The sequence below is a fragment of the Phalacrocorax carbo genome, chromosome 25, assembly GCF_963921805.1.
Source record: "Phalacrocorax carbo chromosome 25, bPhaCar2.1, whole genome shotgun sequence".
Classification (NCBI taxonomy): Eukaryota; Metazoa; Chordata; class Aves; order Suliformes; family Phalacrocoracidae; genus Phalacrocorax; species Phalacrocorax carbo.
In genome coordinates, this window is record NC_087537.1 from 2,754,186 (window position 1) to 2,773,225 (window position 19,040).

General features: G+C 51.1%; 1 protein-coding gene across 2 annotated transcripts in view; it reads right to left on the reverse strand.

The window, feature by feature from the left end:
• Nucleotides 1–19,040, reverse strand: part of SKAP1 (src kinase associated phosphoprotein 1) — a 151,238-nt gene that overhangs the window by 117,561 nt on the left and 14,637 nt on the right. For both annotated transcript variants that reach the window (XM_064473137.1, XM_064473138.1), the window contains one exon: nucleotides 8,382–8,498. In XM_064473137.1, the coding sequence (XP_064329207.1) occupies nucleotides 8,382–8,498 (117 nt within the window). The remainder of the gene's footprint in view (nucleotides 1–8,381; nucleotides 8,499–19,040) is intronic.

Below are 19,040 nucleotides of genomic sequence, written 5' to 3' on the forward strand. Positions count from 1 at the left end.
CCAGCCCCCAGCGCAACAGTAACTTGCGCATTGATAATTCACGTGTGTTTGACATGAGGAACACGCAATTCGCCACGAGAGGAAGCTCCATCCCGGCTCCTGACAGCTGCCACACCACCCGGGACCACGCACCCGACAGCATCGGCTCAAAGGCGCCCCTGCACCGAGCCCTCTGCTCCTGCTGAAATAATCTACGGGCTGAGGGCACCCTCCGCTGCAATTAATTTTAAGCTGAGATCATAAGCCGGCGCTCCCTGTTCTCATGCAAGCTCACTGTTGTTAAGCCGCTTACTAAAAAAAAAAAATCCAAGTAACACCTTGTCGTTAAAGACTGTCCTCTAGGTACAGAAAATAAATCTATTCATCTGATCCTGCGCTTAAAAAGCAATACCAAGAAACTTTAATTACGCTTTTTCCCTGTTGGCAAACGGCGAAGGCGGCAGGATTTTTGCTTTAGAAAAGCCGCATTAATAAGTTATCGGCATTTCACTGACTTCTAAACAATTTGAATTAGGGCTCCTGTCTGGGGTCCCACAGACCCGCCGAACGGCGGAGATTTTACACCACGTTTCACAACATTTTTGTTTTTCTTAAGAGGCTCTTGCGAGCAAGGAATTACTTGAGAACCTCAGCTTTAAAAAAAAAAAAACCAACCCAACATCGCGGTGGTTGGGCAGAAACCTCTTTCCGAACCACAAACCCAGGCGTGCAACACCCGGGGACCAAATCACAAACACGTCATTTTGCGTAAAAGCAACTCGTGCTTTCAAAGCCAGCGCTTGAATCTTGAGGTTGACTGTCCTCAATGACAAATAACCACCATGAAATCGCATCCCGTTTAGATGTGGGAGCCGGACCAAAGCATTTCGGGCGCCCGATTTGGTTTGCGGCAGGTTTACGTCCCAAAAAAAGCACTATGGAACCACCAGCGAGGACGCTCCTACGAGGTCCAGGCTGCCAGCCCCACGCAGGGCCGAGCACCAGCAGGGGCTCGCTCTCCAGCCTCCCGGCAGCCAGCGCCGACGTGTTACGTTTCAACGCTTTTTATAAAGAACTGCTTTTACGGGGTGCGGGGGAAGATAAGGGGGGAGATGAGACGAGCCGCGAGGCACTTGCAATCGCCCCACCTTCCACAGACACTCTTAGCACCTCTCAGGCCAACTTCCAAACCTCTCCGCTGGAGGAAAGAATGACCTGGAGCTCAAAATGGGCACCCACAAAACCGCGGGCTCGGCCGGCTGCCCCCAGGACCAGCGCCTGCAGCTCGCCATGCTGGGCTGGTGGAAGCTGCCGCCGCAAGTCAGATAGGATTTCTGTGGCAAGTACTTGCGCTACGGTTTGCTGCAGCTGTAAAACCCCAAACGAGAACACGAAGCCACTTTGCGTCGGGGTTTTTTGGGTTTTTCGTTTGTTTGTTTTTAAATGAAAGCTGAAAAGCTTGGTAGCGTTACTCTCACCGCTGCTGGTTCTCTACAAAGGTCTGAGCTTTCCTATATAATTTATGCATCTCTTTCTGGCAGCCTGCAAGCAACCCACCCTCCTCCCCTCCACCCCGAACAAATAATCCTTAATATAGAGGTGAACCGAGTTGCTCTGTATAAAACATAACCAAACCTTTTGACCAGCCAGAGTACCGTTCCAGGAACTTATTTGCACAATGCCAGAGACATTATCACACCGGGCTTGAAAGCGCTAATGTTATGGTGCATTTCCATTCAGAAAACGATAAATCAAAGAACATGAGCGCTGTAGTTTTAAGGGGGTCTGATTTCTTTACCAACTGTCACGCAGTATAAGTAGATATTTTTTTCAGAAAACATGTTGTTTTCTTATCCGTGGATTTCTGCCTGTTCTCTTTCCCTTGGCAAAAGTCACATTGAACCGGTCAAACCTGCTCCCAGTCACCTAAGGAATCGGGAGAAATAACTGCCCCGGGATTTAACCTCTCGCTCCCGCGGTTTGGGCGATGCCCGAGGTCAGGAAGGAGAAACCTGCGCCGGCAATCGCGCCTGTCACAAACCCGGTCCCCCAGCGTTTCCTACGTGGTTTCATAAGGCTTAAAAGTACGTCAACAGCAAGTTTATAATAAGTCAAAAGCAATAAAAGACATTTCTGGACATCAGGGAGGCAGAGCTAATTGCTTCTAATGGTATTTGAAAGGAAAAACGTAAAGCTTTCAACTCCAGGGTAAGAGGCATTTCCACTCATCTGCGGGCGTTCAGGGTTTGAGCTACACAGACTATCGAACGCGCAGATACTCAGCGCTTCAGAAACAGGTTCTTAGTCCGCATTTGATTTCCCGCGCTTCCTTATCACACCTGAAATTCAGCAGCATTTGGGCAAGCGGCTCCTTTGGGCCGCAGCGGAGGCCGGGAGCCCCAGGCCACGCTCCCCTGCCCGGCGTCGGGTCCCTCCGTGCCTCGCCGCCACTCACGGGCATCAGGCCCTCACTGGGGGAAAAAAAAAACCCAGAATTTCCACTTTTGGTTTAGAAAAGCAGAGCTTTGCGCTTACTCCGATGTGACACGGGTTTAATTCAAGCCCCGGCCGAGCTGTCAGAGCTGCCGCGGTGGGGAGAAGAGATCCGCAGAAACACTTGTTTTGGAGGTTGGGGTTTGGTTGGGGGGGGGAGGTTGTTTTAGTTGTTGGTTTGGGTGTTTTAAACAGGAGTGAGAAGGAAGCAGGAGGCGGCCGCGCGCGTCCCCAGCGCCGGCCTCGGCCACACGGGGGCGCTGCAGACTCCGCTGCCGCCGCCGCCCCCCGCCCCACCGACCCCCCCGCCCCACCGACCCCCCCGCCCCACCGACCCCCCCCGGCACCCACTGACCCCCCCGGCACCCACCGACCCCCCCGCCCCACCGACCCCCCCGGCACCCACTGACCCCCCAGCGCCCACTGACCCCCCCGGCACCCACTGACCCCCCAGCCCCCACTGACCCCCCCGGCACCCACTGACCCCCCCCGCCCCACCGACCCCCCAGCGCCCACCGACCCCCCCGGCACCCACTGACCCCCCCGCCCCACTGACCCCCCCGGCCCCACCGACCCCCCAGCGCCCACCGACCCCCCCGGCGCCCACCGACCCCCCCGGCACCCACCGACCCCCCCCGCCCCACCGACCCCCCCCAGCCCCCACTGACCCCCCAGCGCCCACTGACCCCCCCAGCGCCCACCGACCCCCCCCGCCCCCACTGACCTTCCCCAGCCCCCACTGACCCCGCCCAGCGCCCACCGACCCCCCAGCACCCACCGACCCCCCCAGCCCCCACCGACCCCCCCGCCCCACCGACCCCCCAGCACCCACTGACCCCCCCAGCACCCATTGACACTCCCCGCCCCCACTGACCCCCCCAGCATCCACTGACCCCCCCCAGCACCTACTCTGCACCCCTGATAACCCCCGCACCCCCTGATACCACCCAGCACCCACCAAACACCCACCCTGCACCCACTGACACCCCCACCACCCACCAAACACCCGCCTTTCACCCCCTGACACTCCCAGCACAAACACCCACCCTGCACTCCCCCACACCCACTGACACTCCCCCTGCACCCCGTGACACCCTCTGACAGCCCTCAGCACCCACTGATACTCCCCACCCCCACTGACACCCCCAACACGCACCCTGCACCCTCTGACACCTCCCAGCACCCAGCGATACCCCTGACACCCACCCTGCACCCCCAACACCCACCAAACACCCACCCTGCAACCCCCGCACCCAGTGACACCCCCAACACCCACCCTACACCCCTGACACCCCACCGCACCCACCCTGCACCCCCCCAACACCCACCAAACACCCACCCTGCAACCCCCCCGCACCCAGTGACACACCCAACACCCACCCTACACCCCTGACACCCCACCGCACCCACCCTGCACCCCCCCAACACCCACCCTGCAACCCCCCCGCACCCAGTGACACCCCCAACACCCACCCTACACCCAGTGACACCCCCCAACACCCACACCCCCAGCAACCCCCAAACCCTCACTACACCCCCCGCACCCCCCCCAGCACCCACCCTGCACCCCCGCCTCTGCCCGAGCAAGGCCGCGCACCCACCCACACCCCCAGCTCCTCCAGGCGCCCCCGACGGCATTCCTGGATTTTTTTTGACGCAATTAATCCCGCATTTCGGAAGCGACTCCGCGTTCAGGAGCGCGCAGGAAGCCGAGGGGACGCAAAAGCAGGAGCTGTGGCTGCGGATGCAGCGGCTACCTAAGAGCGGGGAAGCGCGTGTCGTTCAGAGCACTACAGGCTTCAGCGAGAAAGGCTTCGGTGCTCCGAAACACCCCCGGGAGCGAGCACGGCACGCCCTGGAAGAGCGGAGCGCGCCCGGTGCCCCGCGGAGGCCGGCTGGAGGCCGCCACCGACCAGGCAAGGAACTCGTAGGAGCCCGCAGGCTTCCCCCCGGGATTTGCAAGCCGGCCCCACCGGCATCTTGTTTCTGAAGAGTTACGTACAAAACTCGCGGTGGTATTTTCTCGTTTCCCTACCCATTTCTACGTACTAGAAGGCCAAGCACGAGCGAACGGGGCCGTCTCCAGGATGCAAACGGGTTCAGGAAGCACCTGGAGATGGATTAAAGACGTGCCACCTCCTTCCAGTCTCTAAACCCCCCCGAAATCTTTAGTACCGCGTTGCATCTGTATCGGCGTCCCCCTTCCCCCCCAAGCCACCGGGGCACAGCGAAGCACCTTCTCATCCACCACCCCCCACACCTTTTAAGGTAAAAAGCCATTTTCAGCACATTTTTATAAATCAAAGGCAGTTTTTGCTGAAGGATTTGATTCTAAGACGCTTGGAACGCACGTATTTTTAAAAAAAAACACCAAACCAGCCCACAGAACTGAACGAGCTGTGACTGTGTTTGGCCAAAGTTCTTTGCTGACGTGACGGAAAACCCCTTGGAGGTCAGAGGCAAGATTTCTTAACCCAGAGCCCGTGCCTGGCAGAACCTGTACGTTCCTGCCGCTGAGAGTTACGCTCCCTTCCACGTGCTGACGGATACCTGTGCCACGTAAAAGCAAATATACTGTGGCTTAAGCCGCCGGGACACGGCAGTAGAGCCGATAGCCGGGCGCGGGGGCAAAGCCGCAGCGGCCCTCCCCCCCCCCAGCTCCGTGTGGTCTCGCCGTGACACCGAGCGAATCATTTGGACCCCGGCTCGGCGTCCCTCCAGCAAGAGATCAGGCGCTCTGCAACGACGGCAGAAGCACCGCCGAGGAGCCACGGGGAAACCCAAACTGATGAAGCGATGGCTAAAAGTGCTCAATATTAAGATGCACAGCTCCTGCCCCTCGGGACGCTGCAGCATCTACCGTACGCTTCAGTAAAACTAAAGAACGAACACCAGCAAATTAAGTGATCTCCCAGTTCAAAAGACAAAACGTTTTTGAATAGCCTTCAAGTGGTCTGAGCAGAGTGCATTACATGGGAAGTGTCTCCTAAGAAATACTTATCATTATAACAGTGCTTAGTACTTCCACAGCGCTTCCCAGCCTCCCAGCACTGTACAAACACCAGCTTCTTAATCACTCATTAGGGGCGATCCTGCAGAGCTGGGCCATGCCTCATTGAGTAAAGTCATCCCCAACTCGCTCAGTCCCTCCCGCTCCCTCCAGAGACAGCTTTGAAGGTTCTCCGATTCCCACGAGAAGCTCCGAGCATGGAAAAGTCTGTTCCCAATGAACAGCGGTGGCGTTCCCTTGCCTCCAAACTCCCCCATTTTTCATAGCAAGGATGGGCAGAAGCCAGCATCATCCCAGCCAGAGACCCACTTCCAGTAAAACCTTGAATTAATAAAGGTGGGAAACGCAGGGAGGCGGGAGATAGCAGCCTTTAGCTGCGCTGAGGTCTTGCACCTGAGGACGTCACCTCTCGTTGTTGCAAAACAGGGCTGAGAAGGGGTGGAAAAAAGCCGCAGGAATGATAAGTATGTTCCTACAACCAGGCAGTTTATTCTTCTGGCCATAGCTGGATGGGTTACCCCATGCATCAGCCACCTGTGCTGCCTGAAAGGAGCAGCTCTCGGTCACTTATCTGGATGACAGCGGCACCCCGAGGGCGCGCCGAGCCCCGGGCTCTGCGCTCGCACACGGGAGCGGGGTGCCTGCCCCGCGGAGCTCGCCGGCGGACGGCGTGCGGAAGGAAAAAGGGGCACGGTAGAAGCGAGGGGTCACGTGCTCAGAGACGCCAAGGCAAACTTTGGGCACAAGGGAAAACAGTTCATGCAATCTTAAAACTTTCTACTTTTCCCACAGGGAGGTTCTAATTCAGAAATCAAGACTGTTTGACGCTTCATCCGCTCCTCTGAAGGAATGATTTAAACTCTCAGGTGGCTGACTTCGTATTCCTTAAAAAAAAAATCATTGTGCCTCCACCTTCTATAGTGAAAAAAAGTAAGCAACTAAAACAAGCAGGGAAAAAAATGCCCCAAGTGAACAAAAAAATCTGATAGTCATCACAGAAATTCAAAACCGAGAGGAAATCACCGCCCGGATCCACGTCCATCCCACTAGAACAGACTTCTAGAAAAATTCATCCCGATGCTGTCCCTACAAACCACGGCAGGGCAAAGAAAAGGTTCCAAAATCCTGCGTCTGGCCTTTTTTCGCTTTAATATTACTGTTTCAGGCTACCAACAGCCTGCATCCGATCAGCCAAAATTGCTCAACTTCCATCCAGGATGAACACAGACACAGCCCAGCCCATGATCTGCCGTTATTCAAGCACCCCTACCAGCTTCCAAGAACTAACACCTCATTTTAATGTAACCGCTCTCGATGCCAGCTTTTTTCCCCTCCTTTTTGCAGTATGTCATTTTTCTGTGTTACCGATCTCCTTGCCATTCACCCCCTTGGGCACCCTTCCATCGAGCCTGGCATTTCGTCTGTGTCTGAAAACTTCCAGTGGTGCCAAGTGTTTGCATACCTTGCAAGTGTTATGTCAAACTCTGCCCCTTCGAGCTGCCAGAAACCACCGCTCAAAGTTAGCAAAGCAAATACCTCCTTAGACAAGCTTAATAAACACGCCAGGAGAAACCCTAGACTTCAGAAAGACATTGCTCGCCTGACAAGGCCAAGCTTGAGGTCTTCAGCGCCCTTTCATGTCCCATTTAGGCCGACATCCATTATCCCTGTCACACGTCCTCCGTCCGCGCTCTGCGTAAGTGCATCGTATCTGAGCGCGCAGATTATCGAAAACAACCAGTCCCAAACTCCGCACCTCTTTTCACGCTGCAATTACCAGGCTAACTCTCAGACCAGCCTTGTCTCTAATCAGTCTGAACGAAGACGTTTATTTTGCGGCGTAAATCAACCCATAGAGCAGATACAGCGAGCGTTGCGCGCTGCGGGAAGAAGCTAACTTTGGTGCCCATCAGCTCTTACGGCCCCATCCCAAGTAAATCCTCACTTCATTGTATTCTTGAGTGATGACTACCTATTCCTAACACGAGTGGGAGTAGTCAGGAGGAGTACATTGAGCAGAGAGAGGTGGCGAAGAGGAGGGTCCGAAGCAGAGAAAATGAAAGAAGGACAAGGCGGGGGGGTAAGGAAGCACTGGGGGAAGGTGCAAGGAAAGTGAAAGAGAAGGAGGAAACAAGATCTGTGGGAAGCAGGAGATTGAGAATCCGAGACCAAAGCAGTCAAGCCTTCACTAGGGCCCAAAGATAACCCCTGAGAAGATCAGCACAACCTCAGCTCTGGAGGCTGCAGTTTCAATAGTGTATCGCAAATCCATCACTCCTAAACCACCACTCACGAGCAGACGTGAGCATCGCAGCCCCTCCTTGCCCAGAAACCCCCCGTCTGACTTGCAACGCGCCCTCGGCCCCAGAGGCCAGCTCCCGGCCGCTGCTCGCTGGGAGCCCTTCTACACTCGCCAGAAGGAGCCTCAAATTCACAAGCACTAAAAGGTCCCACAAAAGGCTTCCCAAAGCAAAGCGTTTTTAAGAGGCCTAATTTTCAAAGGGTGGTGGGAGACGAGGTTTGAGAAGAGACAGACCCTTTAAAGTGTGAGGCGCAAGAAGGAACGCACCCCAAAGTCGCGTGTTAACCTTGGGAAACACTAGCTACCAGGTCAAATTCTGCTCTTTTCCATGACTGTTGTCAAGCCAAAATAGAAAAACCAACCCCAGTTTGCACCAAGATAATCAAAATATACATCTAAATCAGCAACACTAAATTCAGGATGGCCGTAACTTTTGTGTTCATTGATAAAACAGGTACCAGTTAACAAACGACAAAAAGAACCCAAAACACCTCCAACATCCCGATATGGATGAGTGACAACAAGGAAGTCATACTAGATTGCGCTTACCTTTCCATCTTCCTCCCTCAAGGACTTCAAAAACCATCAGTGACTTACCGTCATCCAGGAAGTCTGATGGAAGTGAAGCATCAGATGTCATGGAAGGAGCCAAACTCTGGCTCTGATTTTCATCAGAACTGTCCTGTCCAAAGTCAGTGTCATGCTGATCCTCTCCTAGAAAGAGAAGGAGAGCCTGATTTTAGTGAAAAAGGACTCATTTCTAAACCCAAATCTTATTGCCTACGCTGTGAGACATGTTTCCTCCTGGTTTCTACCTTCCAACTGAAGTTCTCTACGAAACCCAAAACCACTTTTGTGGGTTTGAGGCCAGATTCATCATTTCGGCCATCGTTGTGCCAAGGCGGCATATCCCTGCTGCAAGAACGCTCCTGCTGGACGTACAGACTTCACACCTGGAGGGCATGCAGGGAGGAGGCTGGAAATAACCAGCCTTGGGGCCGACTATGAGAGCTACGTCCAATTCCTCGTTCTTGCCCTCAGTACATGAGCTCTGCATAAATCACCCATCAATAAAATGGAGGGCCATGGTACCTGCTTTGCTAGAATGAAGAACCTTCCTATATTGTAAGAAAAAGCTCTGAGATCCTTAACTGAAGAGTCATAGAGAAAAAAAGATCGTCGCCCTATGACAGGCAGTCGCATCCACGCTACCAAAGCAACGTGCCTGCGTGTGGAAGCAGGAGCTATAACCTCCCCATACTTGATGTTGCATTGAATTTTTCTGTAAGCAGACATTTTGCTAGGGAATTTGCTACTGATATTGGATTTTATGCAGAAGGCATTTAGATACTACAGTGACAGATGTTAATATCAAATTTTAATATAAATGGAGTGCAGCTAGCCTACCTGTAGGAGAAAATGCTACTCACCCTAAGCAAACCAAAAAAGTGGTCTTTCAAGCTTTTGGCTCACGTTTCCTGAATACACAGAGCCGAGACTGCTGATAACAGAGGTAAAGACAGCTGCTTACTCATTCAACACACAACAAACAGCACAAAAGGTGAGTTTTCAGCTGATGTTAATTGTGTTCAAACACTAAAACCAAGTTTTATCTCAGCAAACAGAGGAACTGTGCCCCACAGTTTAAGTCAAGGGCTGATGAAAGGGTACCAAGACCTGGGACGGAGGGTTACAACGCTCTTCCTCCCACCGAGAAACACAGTGGAGACGCCATTAAGTCTCCAGCTGCAGAAAGACGTGACAATATTTTGGATGTTTCATTGACAACGTCCCAGGTTGCAACCTTCCCTTGCTTGCTCCGAGCGTGAAGCTCTCGGAGCCCCCAGGCTCCTGCATTCGAGGGCATATTTTCAAGAAAACTTCGATTCTTCACCAGAAGGAACAATCTGGCTGTGAACAACATAACGCACACAACATTATCATAGAATCATTAAGGTTGGAAAAGACCTCTAGGATCATCAAGTCCAACCCTCAACCCAACGCTACCAGGTCTCCTAAACCATGCCCTGAAGTGCCGCATCTGCATGTCTTTTAAATATCAGTTCCTTAACAAACCAGCCACCCTGGGTGCCAGACACCATGATAGTCTTGCTGATATTCTAAGGTCAAAGGTCTTGAAAAACTGATTGAAGATTTGACTTTGAGATTTCCCAAAGGCCTATGGGGGTCAATGACAGAACAGGGGGGTCCCTGCCAGCCCACCCTTTAAGTCACTACAACTTTCCTAAAGGGGGAAGAGCCCAAGAAGTAATCAAAGCTTTTCCCAGCTCTGTGCTCACTTGCTTCCAGCCGCCATCCCAGCACGCAGTGCGGAACATCAGGTTCCGGAGAAAAATAATGAAATTCAGAAAATAACTTTCCTCCTTTTAGGAGGTGCAGCATTCAGCATCTGCATCACTAATCTCTCATGCCAAGAAGAAAGCTGCAGGTCCCTGGCCCCGAAGGGCAGGCTGTGATCCCTCCTGCGGGATCAGACATCACCACAGGTGGTACCGCAGTCATCTCCCATCCACCGACTACTTCGAAGTCATGAAGAGCGAGCAAGGCACGTTCCTCTGTGCTACAACAAACTGAAATTCATGCGTGCACCTCCATGAGGGGGAAAAATAAAACCAATTAGGGGTTAAAAAGCAGAGACTGAAACCTCTCGGTCCACTGGCCAGGCTCTGGGAAGCGGAGCGCATCCACGAGCGCACCACCGACCGCCTGACCTTGGAGAAGTCATTGCGGTGTTTGGCTCGGTTGTGTGTGACAAGGGGACGTCTCTTCCCTGGTTTACTGTAGCACTTCGAGAGCCTCAAATAAAAAGGCTCTAAAAAACCTATATAAAAAAGCTGCTACCAAACAAGCAACAGCTCCATGGCGTAGGAAAACACAGCGTTCATCCTAATGAGGAGCCTTCCTCCGTGCCGTGCTGCAGCGCTGCGGGCTCCGCTGTCTGCAGTGACGCGAAGATGCCAGCATCACGAGACAGCTTCCAGAAGCCCGCTCAGCCCCTTAAAAAGAACATTTTCTTTCAACCAAACTGCACCCTATTAAACCCGGGTTTCTCAAACGCACGCCGAGGTAACAGGTGGTCCCCTATAACGAGATACAGGTGCAGGATTATTGTGATAATGAGCAAACCGCTTCTGGTTGCCGACTGGCAGGAGGCAGCGCGGCACGGTGCAGCCGCCGCGCTGGGGAGGCACGGCTCACGCGTCGGTGCGCGGCTGCAGTAAACCACTCGGAACAAGAACAAGGGCCCCAAGTCAGGAAAGTTACTTGCCAGAATAAGTCACTGGCTTCAGCGGCAGGAGAAGCTGCTACACACATCAGCCACGGGGAAGAATCAAGCCACAGGTCTCTGTTTTGGCAGAATAATTCTCAGGCATGAAATACTATATAAGGGGGTTCTCGCCACAGACGTGCTCTTTCTTGCTCTCCCCGTGCAGGGGTGGAACCCGGGGTTTCACGCGTTCGTGCAGGCTGCCACAACCCACGCAGAGGCACCCAGGCTGCAGTACGCACGTCCATATATCACGCCAAGCACAGCAGGACGCCAAACTGCGCGAGCTGCTGCAACACAAATCAATACAAACAAAGGCATTTTGTTTGGCTTAGCGTTAGGAATCTTTTCGAACGCCGCTTATAGTTTCAGTAACCAAAAAAATAAAGGCCAACAAAAACTCGGCAGACGTACCCACTTAAAACAAATCCTATTTCCTTTCCATTTGGATTTGCATTACGAGAACTTCTTGTGCTTTAATCTACTTCTCCATAAAGTTTATGGAGCAGCAACAGCTAGTTGAGTCCAAGCAGAAAAAATAACCAACAACTTGTCAGGGGCCAAGCTATTGTTCTGAATGAAGAAAAAACTCATTAGCTTTTAATGAAAACACAGGGAATAAAAACCAAATAGCACAGAACCCCAGCAAATAATTACTCTGCACCTGACGCAAAGCTGCTCTATCTTCCTACTCAAATCCTCAACAAAATTCTCCAACTTATCGCTCTTTGGAGCACAAACAAAAGCGAGATTGACTCTAAGGGAAAGAGCAAGAGGTTTCTTGGGCTTACACCTCATCCAGGGGCTCCCCTGGCGCTGTTTGGCTACCCCCAAGCTTGTTAAATCCCCAGCTTTCTTGCTTCATGATAGTTGTGGCACAGGAAAAAAAGAAAATGAAATTATGCCATCCTTTAGCCGTCTGACATTTTGTGCAGGAACAGTTTCTCGCACAGCAGCAGCAAGACAGGCTTGAAGGCATCCTGGGTAATTAACACAGATCTCATGCTTCAGACGTATCGACTCGGAGCAAATTGCAGAGGGGACAGATTGCGTCTCTGGTGCCGGGGGTGCCCCCAGCAGAGGAGGGGGAGGCGACTCAGAGCGCAGTGACTTCGGACAGCAGCGCCAGGCGGGTGGCACCAGCCGCGCCAGCTCCCTGCAGGACCCGCGGACGTCGCACGGACCTGGCATCGGGCAGAGACGCAGCCCTTGGCAGAACCCCAGCACTGGACGTGGGGGGAAAAAAAAAGTCACCAAAAGGAGGGTGAAAAGAACCTAATTAAGCATTAACAGGGCTCTGAGCAAAGCAGCACAAGCAGGACCTACAGGAGAAAGAGTCACCGCGATCAGGGAACACGCTGTTGCTTCCTTCTCCGCAACCTCAAGGGCACAAACTCTGCTCGCTGCGAGGAAGGGGATAATCTGAACCTACCCCTCCTACTTGCTTTGGGGCTTGTAAAGCTGGAGGGTAAAAATCACAGTCCTGCCTTGGCTGTGGCACAGCTGCAGGACCTGGCAGATGACAGGTCTTGAGGGCAAACGCTAGAAAAACCTCGGCTCAGGTTCTGGTTTTGCTACAATTGTGTTGTGCAGGGTCAGAACATGCCCCCGTGCCCGCCTCCCCTTCCGCAGAAGTGGGAGAGGGGCACTTACTCGCTTTTAACACCAAAACCTCTCACTGAGAGCTCAAAAATCAAGTTCCCCAGGACTGACATTTTTTCCACACAAGAAGTTTTCCTTTCTTTAAGCCGCAGTTTGCCTCTCCTGGCAGGGGCGGGGGGGAAGCTGAATTAATGCATCCTGGCACACACAGGAAGAGAAACAATCTAAATAGGTGAAAGGGCTTTGTCGTAGCAAAAAAATTCATCTCCAGCAGCTTGTTAAGGGAACTGCAATTAAGCTTACTTTGCATTCAGTGAAGGTCTTTATCTAGGTACCTAGAGTTTCATTAAGCATCTTTTTAGAGCATAAGAAAAATCAATACCAAGCGAGTTCCATTTACGCTTTTATAATAAGCTTGTTCATGCCAAAGCGGAAGTAAAATCCCCAACTCGAGTTAATATTCAAGGAAACGAAGTTCCTGCTTTAAAGTAATGACTCCTTAGTATCGTACTACAAATAAAGGTCTCTGATCCAAATCCCATCTGCCTTCATGCTCGACAGTGTTAATATCTCTAGATTTTCAGGGACTAATTTAGCAGTAATGCATTTCCCCAAGCAGAGCTGTAAAAGTATTATCAATACTATGGTTTAATATCCCTTACTACAATCACTTGCTGAAATTATGGAGAATCACATAGAGACACATCAACAGAGGCGCACCCACACAGTAAGTACTGCTCACATGTAAATATATTATAGTTTAGCTTTTCTAATGTAGTTAAAGCTCTGTCAACATTGCTATTATAAATTATATACCTTTTTAAACACATTTACGTGCTAGAAAACGTCTGATGTTTCTTTTTTGAATGCCTTAAAGGCTTCGTCGGCTCCTAAGCGCCCATTTGGATCCGTGTGGTTACTCCCTGTGATTAATATGTGAATAGCTGAGGTTTCGGTGGATGCAGGTTTTCTGCACCTTCTTCGTACAGACTATTGCCTTCCTCACAGCGCCGGTGCCCGTGTAACGTTACGTTTGCCTGAAAATCCCGTGTTTCCTCCTGCGCATCGCTGTCACACACATACATGCCCGTCCTCCCCTCCCCAGGCTGTACCAACAACAGCGGTATTATTAACGAACTACAAGAAAAACGCCTTTATCTACACATCTCAAAGTCTTTATCCCGCTTGATAAATATATTCTTGGGCATGGAGACCATGCACAGAAGGAAAATAACTTGGTCCCTGGCTCACATGGCAAACAAGGCCGTGGCGGGAGCAGGACCCGTCTCTGCTTATGCTGTGTTTGTATCAGCGGGACAGGTCTACCTCGCGGCACTGAGGCCAAAAGCAAAGCGAGGGACCTCCTCGCACACAGGAGGAGCTGATTTATCATTGTTTTAGAAATGTCGACCCAAACAGGTCTTGGCCACCTGACAAGTGAATCCAGTCCAAGCCTAATTTTGTTCACTCGGTGTCCAGTTTTTGCTAATTACACCTAGTAAAGCAAATTAATGGTCCACTAAAAATGCCACTTTTGTTAAAAGCCAACCAGAAATTGGAAAGCCCTTTCGCAGAAGGGTGGCTGCTGCGGCGCTGGGGCTGCTCGGGGCGGGCTGCGGGGCTGCAATGATGCCGTGTGCCCAGCAGGTCGGGCTGCAGCGCGCAGCATCAGCCGGGGATGCGCGGCCACCCCCGCGCAGGGAGAAGCCCTGCCCCGCTGCCAGCCGGCACAGCCCAACCCGCTGCTGGGCTGGGAACCTCGGGATCGCTGGGGCTGGAAAAGACCCTTAAGACCATCGAGTCCAACCGCTAACCCAGCACTGCCAAGTCCAGCACTGCACCATATCCTCAAGCACCACGTCTACCCTTCTTTTAAATACCTCCAGGGACGCAGACTCCACCACCTCCCTGGGCAGCCTGTGCCAATCCCTGACAACCCTTTGAGAATCCCCCTGTTGTCAGGGGGGGAAGCAAAGCCCTACAACACGTCCAAGTATTTTATTATACAGGAAGGAATTCAAGTTTCACAACTCTCCGCTTTGAGACGATAAACCCAAAGGAGACCGAGAAGCTCAGAGCAGGTTGGGGTTAAATTATTTTCTCTCCCTGGAACATGGCAAAGAAACTGCATGACTATACAAAACAGAAAATAACCTGGAAGTTACTAATTTGGAGACCTTTAATCTGATATGCAGATATTCAAACCAAAGTCTTCCCACAACTGATTATGGGGTTACTTCTAAAAAGGAAAAAAAGCCAGCCAGCACCAACAGAAAACCCAAGTCCTACTCACACACCAAAAAGGCCACCCAACAAATCACATTCAAAATGTTTGCAACTTGCAGGCCTCGCCTGAAAGACGGCGTTGGCAGAGCTGCCCCGTGAGACCGCAAAGTTCCTTCTCATTAATACAAAGAGCTGCTGGGGCTGGGGGGGGGGCCTAGATATCCCCCCAAACCCATGAAGACACGAAGAAGCGGCAGAGCTCACGCTGCACCTCTCCCATTACTCTGTATTTTCTAATCCCCTGCCAGCCGCTTGTGTCATCCCCAGCTGAGCTCTCCTCTCCAGTTTTCTCTTCCTTTTCTAGCTGTGTGTTTGCTCTCTCCCTCCCTCCCCCTCTAATTTCCTCCCTCCGGCTCCTCTCTTGCAAATCCTTGGCACCCTTTCAGTAAAGGCACTGCATATTCTGCCTCTCAAGTGGGCAGCAGCTACACAGAACAGCTGCCTGACAGGGGAAGCACAGCACATTGCAGTCTTGCTAAGAACAAGCCTGAAACCCAGCGCAGCAGAAGATTCCCACGGGATGTAAACAAGTAAACAAGATTTATTCTTTCTTTTATGACCCGGTAACACATCAGTGAAATACAAAGCCCATCCAGTGCGAGCTAAACCAGCCTAAAGCTACCAACAGTTTGTATTTCTGTCCGCTAATAAATTATTCCTCGTGAGCCTCTTTGAAGAGAGGTCTTAATTTAAAGGCTGACGATACTGAGGCAGAGGAAGATCCCAAATCTGCACTTTGGTTTGTCTTCTGAGGTACCGGCCCTGCTAGGAACGGTGTCTGCAAAGCCGGACCCCACGCTTGCGCAGCGCAATGATTAACAAACAGGTCTGCAAATACAGTCTGGGATCTGAAAAAAAAAAGACGTCAGCACCATTGGTACCAGAGAGGGGACCACAGGCCGAGCAGTGCCGAGCGATGTCCGCTGCAGCGTCAGTAGGTTCAGCATATTTTCTTAGCTGAAACCCTTCCAAGCGAACAAGGAATAAACAGAACCGACCCACGAGGGAGCTGGAGTTTAGCGAGCATATTCCAATGACAAGACACAAGGAGGCTGTCTTGCCCGTATCTGCAGCAATTCTCACTGTTCAGAAAAAAGAAGTACAGACAGTGACTGCAGAGGCGGGAGGGCAGAGCGGAGCGGTAGGCGCTCTGGGGGCGGGAGAAGATGCCCATTAGGCATTTATGATAATGTAAAGGATGATTTTACAGTTGTGTTCCAGGACAGAATCTGACTAAAGGGCAGAATTACTACTCTGTAGATGATTCGGATGGGGTTACAGCCCACAAACCAAAGCAACACAGAAGTCAGTGTGGGGAAAGAGAGTCAAAACTCCAGATTTGAACCAGCTGAGGGCTTGGAAGACCCAGGAGTTGGGATCAAGCGCTGCAGCCCCACCTCTGCAGAGCAAGGGCTGTGGGTGCACAGGGCACCCATCTCCCCGCTCCCCAGTGAGGCGCAACAGGGCACTCCTCCTCCTAAGGGCTCCAAAACATCTTAATGGCCGAAACGGAGAATTTACACTCTTTTTCCTTATTTTCGTGGAGCAGGAGGGTCTATTACCCACTGTGAGAGAGCCCAGGTGATGGTGTACGCGAACGCCCTCGCGCTCTATCCCCAGTGGGGCAACTTCTTAAACGTTCTTCTGTCCTGCACGAGCACAGAGCAACGCTGGGGCTGCGCGTCCATCTAAGCGCATTACAATAACCCCTGAGATTTCTTTATAAAAAGAGAGCTGCAGCCTATTCCTATTACACAAACAAGTTCAGGAAACACAGAGGGTTCATTTCAGAAGGCTCTCTACCTCCAAAGCTGCACATCAGGCAATTTAGACAATCTAATAATTAGAGTATTTTATTAACTGACCAAAGTGAGAGCAATAGAACTTGTTAATATTTAACTTACCGGCGCTCCCCAAACTGCTGTATATTTAGCATCTTTACTGACATTTTTATACCTGCTTTATGGTACGTTGCTTTATTCGTAAGAGTCTGGTGTGCTCAGAACTTGCCCGGGGAGGCAAGCGTGGGACACTGCCAAACGCGAACAAAGAGCACAGGCTCTGCCCCAAGGTGCTACAATTCGGATGGGTTTCAAAGGACTGTGGGCGACTCAGGAACTTGAACGCTTTGATTAATGAAGTAGAGATCTCCAAGAAGCACCTAGTAATCCAAACCAGGAAACTTTCCTCAAGTTCCTAAGAAGTTTTAAATCAATGGGCTGGTTTAAAAAGAGTTCAAAAAGCCCTCCTCATTAACCTAATTCTTCTCAATAAAGGTCATGAAAGTTTTGACATTAACTGCAGAATAACCCAGGCAAAGTGCTAGTTGCTGTTACCTGGTCTTTCAATCCTCTTATAAATTCTGCAAGTTCTCCATTTGCTGGCTCCAAGTAAAGATTGATAACAGTAAAGGCAATTTTTTTTAAATCGAATGACATGTTTATTCTTGGAGGCTTTTCCTTTCTCCTCCCCTCATTTAATGCAACAAACGCACCCAAAAAGTAAGAAGCGCCTAGTGTTTTCGAGAAACGCTGAAAAGGCTTTTTCTGTTTCCTTGTGCTACAGCACTATGGGTTTCAGTCAAGGGTGAACGTCTCCCCCATAATTTCTGTGCACTCACAACCAGCTGAACACGTTTCTGACCGCCTCGGAAGCGCATTCAGGGGCGCTCGTTGGAGCCGCCTGGGTCGAGAGGCTTCGCCGCGGCCCCACCTCGGGACGAGGCCGGACGTCAGCGCACGCGAGCGCGCTGCCAACTTTTCACCCTCCAGCTGAGGGATGCTGCGGCCCTTGGCCGGCGCTCCCGGCTTTATGGAAGATTTTAAAGCTTCGTGATAAGGGTGGGGGCTCGGTGTGACCACCCAAAAATGCAATAGCAACCGTTTCAAAGCTACGCATTCCTCTTGATTTTTCTACGGCTATATGTAAGTAAAAATGCAAATACACCTCCTAACAGCCCTGCGCAGGGCACAGACGCTTGCCTCCTACCTGTGACATTTTTCCAAGCAGAGTGTTCTGTTTTCTCCTATAATCGTTACTTGCCTCCAAAATTTGTGCACAATACCTTCGGCAGCGGAATAATTTATAAGTCCATGAAAAGCAAAGCTGTGCAGCTGCTCAGAGTCTGCAAAACTCTGAAACAGGAGGGATTTCTACGCACAAAATACTGTCTCTACACAGATTAGTTTGCCCAGATTGTAACACATACACAGAGGCAAAGGCCCGCGCACTCAGAGCTGCAGGAAGCAAAGCTTCAGCGCTGATAAAGGGACCTGTCAAAAGTGTTGATATTAAAGCTTTTCTTTGTTAAGTTAAGGAACATATGCCTTTGTGTATACTTTATTTTTCATTAATTAACTCTCTGTTCCACACACCACCCAAACACATCTTGGACTTTAGAAGGCATTCCAACAAAAGTTTTCTTGTTTTCTTTTTGTCTCTACGTGTTATGACATTTCAGGGGTTGTAGCTGGCACTCGTGTTTATAAAGCAAGGGAATTCCACGCATGGCGATAGAATAGATATTTTAACAATATGTTACAAATATTGTCAATTCCATATTTTTTCCCTTGCGTTTTCAAACACATCATAAATCTAGACTAGGTTTCTGTGCATGAACCCTGCTTACCACCGAGCCGGAGACTCTTGGCATGAATGCAAAGAGGGTTTTTTATAAATAAAACTTAGTAAAATCACTATGCACTCCATTAATTCAGGAACACTCTGCCTCAGCTTCAAAGGGGATCTTTACAGTAAAGACGGTGGTTTTGCTGCTTTAATGATTTGCTACTTGTACTTGTCATAACTACATGAACCAAATATGCAATACCAGGGAGCAGCGGTTTAGGGAAATGCACAGTTCCGTCTCCCATCCAGCTCCGCTTCAGTTCAATTCAATAGATTTGAGGCTTTATATAGAAAAGCTACTTCATAAATCTAACACTTGGGGCCTTTGTATAATGCCAGTTAATGAAAGAAAACTACACATATGCCTCGGGTATATACAGCCCTCGTGCACTGCTACAACCTCCAAGAATACAAGAATAACCGGTGACCCACGGAGCACGTGGCATCCGAGC